Source organism: Papilio machaon, chromosome W (assembly GCF_912999745.1).
Source record: "Papilio machaon chromosome W, ilPapMach1.1, whole genome shotgun sequence".
Lineage (NCBI taxonomy): Eukaryota > Metazoa > Arthropoda > Insecta > Lepidoptera > Papilionidae > Papilio > Papilio machaon.
Genome location: NC_060015.1, coordinates 3,843,067 through 3,848,199, shown reverse-complemented (window position 1 = coordinate 3,848,199; position 5,133 = coordinate 3,843,067). Strand labels below are relative to the sequence as shown.

General features: G+C 40.8%; 1 protein-coding gene across 1 annotated transcript; it reads left to right on the top strand.

Annotated features, from left to right (window-relative positions):
* LOC123722928 lies at positions 1 to 4,472 on the top strand. The gene is made up of 5 exons (XM_045685486.1): positions 1 to 246; positions 478 to 678; positions 942 to 2,451; positions 2,722 to 3,014; positions 4,419 to 4,472. Exons 1-5 carry the CDS (start codon positions 1 to 3, stop codon positions 4,470 to 4,472), a joined length of 2,304 nt encoding a protein of 767 aa, XP_045541442.1.
* Positions 4,473 to 5,133: the final 661 nt, after the last annotated feature.

The following is a 5,133-nucleotide window of genomic DNA, read 5'->3' as shown; positions in this document are numbered from 1 at the left end:
ATGAATACAGAATGTTTTAAAAGCTTAAAGGAAATTTTAGATACTACGAAGGAATGTTTGAATTCTCTTGATAATCTCGGCGTGGATACCTCCACATGGGATGCAATTGTCGTACATTTAGTTGTATCCAAATTGGACTTAGAAACACACAAACAATGGGAACAGTCACTTGGATCATCTCAAGACATACCCACATTTACCATTTTATCATTATTTTTAGAAAATCGTTTCTGTTCCATGGAGATGGTAAATGTTACCCACAAAGAAGACCAACCGCAGAAAAAGGACTTAGTTAAAAATTATACAAACCAGAAACCCACAAATATGAAGTCATTTGTCACAGAAGTAAGCAGCGAATGCACTTATTGCTCAAAAAACCATTTTTTTTGCCATTGTAAAGAATTCGCCGCATTAGATCTTCCTCAACGTCAGGATTTTATTAAGAAGAATGGCATTTGTTTTAATTGCCTTGTAAAGGGTCGCTCCGTTAATGCGTGTAGACAGAGCACCACCTGTAGAAAATGTAGTCGACGACATCACACTCTGTTGCACTTCACAAACCCTAACAAGACCACATCAGTGCCAGAAAACGATGCAGCAACACCCAGTACACCTGAAACAAGTCAAACCACATCAACCGTCGTTTACAAGACTGAGGTTGACAGCAACAGTGAGGAAGTAATATTGGCAACCGCACGAATTGCAGTTAAGTCGAGGAACGGCGACACGATAGTCTTGAGAGCACTGATTGATCCGTGCTCGCAATCAAACTTTGTTACTGAAGCGGCAGCTCAACTGCTTAATCTCGAGCGCACTTCGATCAGCGGAAAAATTACTGGCATCTCATCTATACCGCTGACAACCAAGTCACAAGTTACGTTGAACTTTCATGCTATCAGAAATCCATCACACATGATCACAGCTAAGGCGTACGTCCTTAGACGAATATATCAAGATTACCATCACAAGAGCTCCCATCAGATACCTGGCCTTCTTCTGAGATTTCAGATCTTGCAGATCCACACTTTCACAAACCAGGATCTATTGACGTGCTATTAGGTGGAGTTGTATATGCGCACATTTTTCTTGACGGAATAATAAAACGCAATGAGTCTCTGGTCGCTTTGAACTCAAGATTGGGCTGGCTGGTAAGCGGCGAAGTGGCGCAGTCTGGCCATCAGTCACACAAAGTAGTTGTTATGCACACACAAGTCGAAGTTGATCAGTTACTACGTCAGTTTTGGGAGGTCAATGAAGATTCACCAAACGTGAAGCCTCTGTCAAAAGCTGAAAGACAGTGTGAAGAGCATTTTAAGAAAACTCACACTCGAAACACTGACGGTCGATATAAGGTTCGCCTACCCTTCAAGGACGAAGACGCTCCAAATTTAGGCAACTCCAGACAACTTGCTTTGAAGCGCTTACATCAGATGGAGAATAAGTTTAAGCGAATACCCGAATTTCACGAAGAATACTGCAAGTTCATGAGGCAATATGAGTCACTCGGTCACATGGAGATAGTACCTGAAATAGAGAAGAAGAATAGAGCTTATTACTTACCACATCATGCTATTCTTCGTGCCTCGAGCCTCACTACAAAGTTGCGCGTAGTTTTTGACGGAAGCGCTAAACCTGTAGACGGAAACTCACTTAACGATGAGTTACTCATCGGCCCCCCGCTGCAACAAGATATACGAGCTTTAGTAACACGGTGGAGACAACATAAGTACTGCCTAGTAGCTGATATACAACAAATGTACCGACAGATACTTATCTCAAAGCAAGACACTGATTACCAGAGAATATTGTGGCGCGAGTCATCGGAAGACCCGATCAGAGAGTATCGTTTACTTACCGTCACATATGGCAGTTCATGTGCTCCATATCTTGCCATCAGGACACTTCATCAACTTGCAGAGGACGAACGTGGAGAGTTTCCTGAAGCTGAACTTCTAAAAACTGATCTCTATATGGACGATTTGATGACGGGCTCATCTACAAAAGAAGACACTCAACGGCTTCAACGTCGCTTAACTGAACTGTTTAAACGTGGCGGTTTTCTTCTTCATAAGTGGTCGTCTAATAGTGAAACGGTTTTAAGTGAGATTCCCGATTCGAAAAAAGCGTTAAAAGGTTCAGTGAATATTAAAATGGATGATTCGGTGAAAGCTCTGGGCATAGCCTGGAAACCACAAAGTGATATATTAGAACTGGTAGTTAACTTACCTCGTGACAACGACGTTGTTACAAAACGAAGTGTGCTATCTGCGATAGCTAAAACGTTTGACCCTCTGGGTTGGCTAGCACCTTGCGTGGTTGTTTTAAAAATATTTATGCAGAAGTTGTGGCTAGCCGGCCTGGACTGGGACTCTGAACTTCCTGAAGACCTGAAAACTGAATGGCAGAAGTACCTGACTAATTTTGAACACATGCAGGCCATTCAGCTTCCACGTTGGTTAGGGATTGCAAATAATGTAAAAATTGAATTGCATGGTTATTGTGACGCCTCTTGCGCCGCTTACGCTGCGCTTATTTACATCAGAGTCATCACGGACAATGAGATAAAAGTAAGTCTGGTCGCAGCCAAAACAAAGGTCGCTCCCGTTAAACAGATCTCATTGCCACGTCTTGAACTTTGTGGGGCAGTCCTGTTGTCTAAATTGATAATGTATGTCAAATCCAGTCTAAATATTGATAATAATTGTGTATTTGCTTGGACAGATTCCACAATAGTTTTGGCTTGGTTGCGTAAAACTCCAAATACTTGGACGCCATTTGTTGGTAATCGCACTACCGAAATCTTGAATGTTACGAATAGTAGTCAATGGCATCATATTAAGTCTGCGGATAACCCCGCGGATTGCGCCTCACGCGGTATCAGTCCTGACGAGCTGATGCAGTCAAAACTGTGGTGGGAAGGTCCAGCCTTTCTTCGCGAGTCTGTTGAGATTTGTTACCCTAATTTCAATATACGAGTACCTGAAACCACAGTCGAAGCAAAACCGAGAGCAAAAGTCAGTTACTTATGCACCTCTGAACCCAATGCATGTACCGTGTACCTTAATAGATACTCAAATCTACTTAGACTTATACGTGTGACAGCCTATTGCTTTCGATTTTTTCGGCTATGTAAAGATAAGGTTCTCAAAAGGAACGATAACATAAAACTGACATATCTCACTACTGACGAAATAAAAAATGCATTAAAAACTTGCATTCGAATGTCACAGTCTGTTTACTTTGAAAGTGAAATAGTATTGTTATCACAAAGCAAACCTATCCCAAAAAATAGTAAACTTTTACCTTTGAATCCGATCCTAGACAATGAGAAAATTATTAGAGTCGGTGGACGACTTGTAAATGCTCAAATACCACCTGATATGAAGTCTCCTATAATCTTACACCACAAATGTAACTTAGCAAAGTTGATTGTACTTGATGCTCATTTAAGAACTCTACATGGCGGAAATTCGCTCACATTAAATGTTATTCACCAAAAATATTTGATTCTCCGAGCAAAAAACTTGGTAAAAAAGATTCTAAGATTATGTAAACCTTGTTTTACCCAAACTGCACGACCTATGACTCCGTTAATGGGTAATTTACCACAGTGCAGAGTCAATCCGTCACGCCCGTTTTTGACCAGCGGCGTAGACTTTTGTGGTCCATTTACTCTGAAACTGTACTCTGGTAGATGCACCAAAACTTGTAAAGCTTACTTAGGTGTGTTTTTGTGTATGGTTACAAAGGCCATTCACCTTGAGCTGGTTAGTTCACTATCCAGTGCTGCGTTTTTAGCAGCTTTCAAACGTTTGACTTCCCGACGTGGGCATTGTAAAGACATCTGGAGTGATTGAGGGACTAATTTCATAGGCGCGTCCAAAGAATTAGACCTCGCGTTCAAAAACAGCAAATCAACTAATCAACTGTCGTTGACGAAATTGCCCAACTGTTAGTTAACGACAGCACAACATGGCATTTTATTCCTCTTGGTGCCCCTCACTTTGGAGGACTGTGGGAGGCAGGAGTTAAGTCCGTAAAAGGACATCTGAAACGCGCCGTAGGCGAATCCCGCTTAACATTCGAAGAGTTTTGCACTCTGATCACACAGGTCGAGGCTTGTGTTAACTCTCGGCCTCTTACGTTGATTAGTTCTGCCGTTGATGAACTCCCGTTGACTCCTGGTCATTTTTTGATTGGCGAAGCTCCTGTTACTATCCCTGAAGAAAGTTTCGTGGATGCTCGACCTGACTATTTAGACCGATGGCAAAAGGTGCAACGTATGGTACAAAGTCTGTGGCGACGTTGGCAATCTGAGTATCTTACTATGTTGCAACATCGATACAAATGGTCCCAGAATCACCCCGACATAAATGTTGGTACAGTTGTCCTAGTGAAAGATGATCGTTTACCTCCAGGTAAATGGCTTTTGGGACGAATTGTGGCGAAGCACCCGGGAGCAGACGGTGTAACGCGTGTAGTCTCCTTACAATTTAAGGATCGTGTGTTTAAGAGACCAGTTACCAAACTGTGCCCTCTGCCTCTAGCTGCTTCAGAGCCTTAGTTAAGTTATAGTTCATAGTCTTGTTTTGTAAATTCTCATTCTATTTAAGTTGTTTGTATCTCCCACGGTTAAAGGACCCATATAGTCCTTGGGCCGCGGCATGTTTAATGTAAAAATCTTCAAATCTGGTTAAATTCATTTAACTAGCAACATTGACTTAACAACTCGTTTTTATTAATAACAGTAAAATGAGGGTGGATAAAAAAATCAGATTTGACGTTAGTGATTAAGCAAAATTGTTCTCTCGCTGTTTATTTCAATAAATTTTTGAGTTAAAAGTGTAGTTATTAACAGTAATAAATAATTATATATTAAGTTATACGAGTATAAGTAGCGGATAAATAAAATAAATGCATTATATTTTCTTGATCTTTTACTTTCATAATAAGTACCTATCTACATAAGTTGTTCATTCATTTCAATATTAAAACAATAATGGGTTGATTCAGCTGTCATTGATCTGCATAGTTTATAACGATGGATGATGTCGGATCATATCTCATTATAAACGTTACCGCTTCGCGCGTCGGTAAAGTTAAACATTAAACATCTGATTGATGAATGAACAG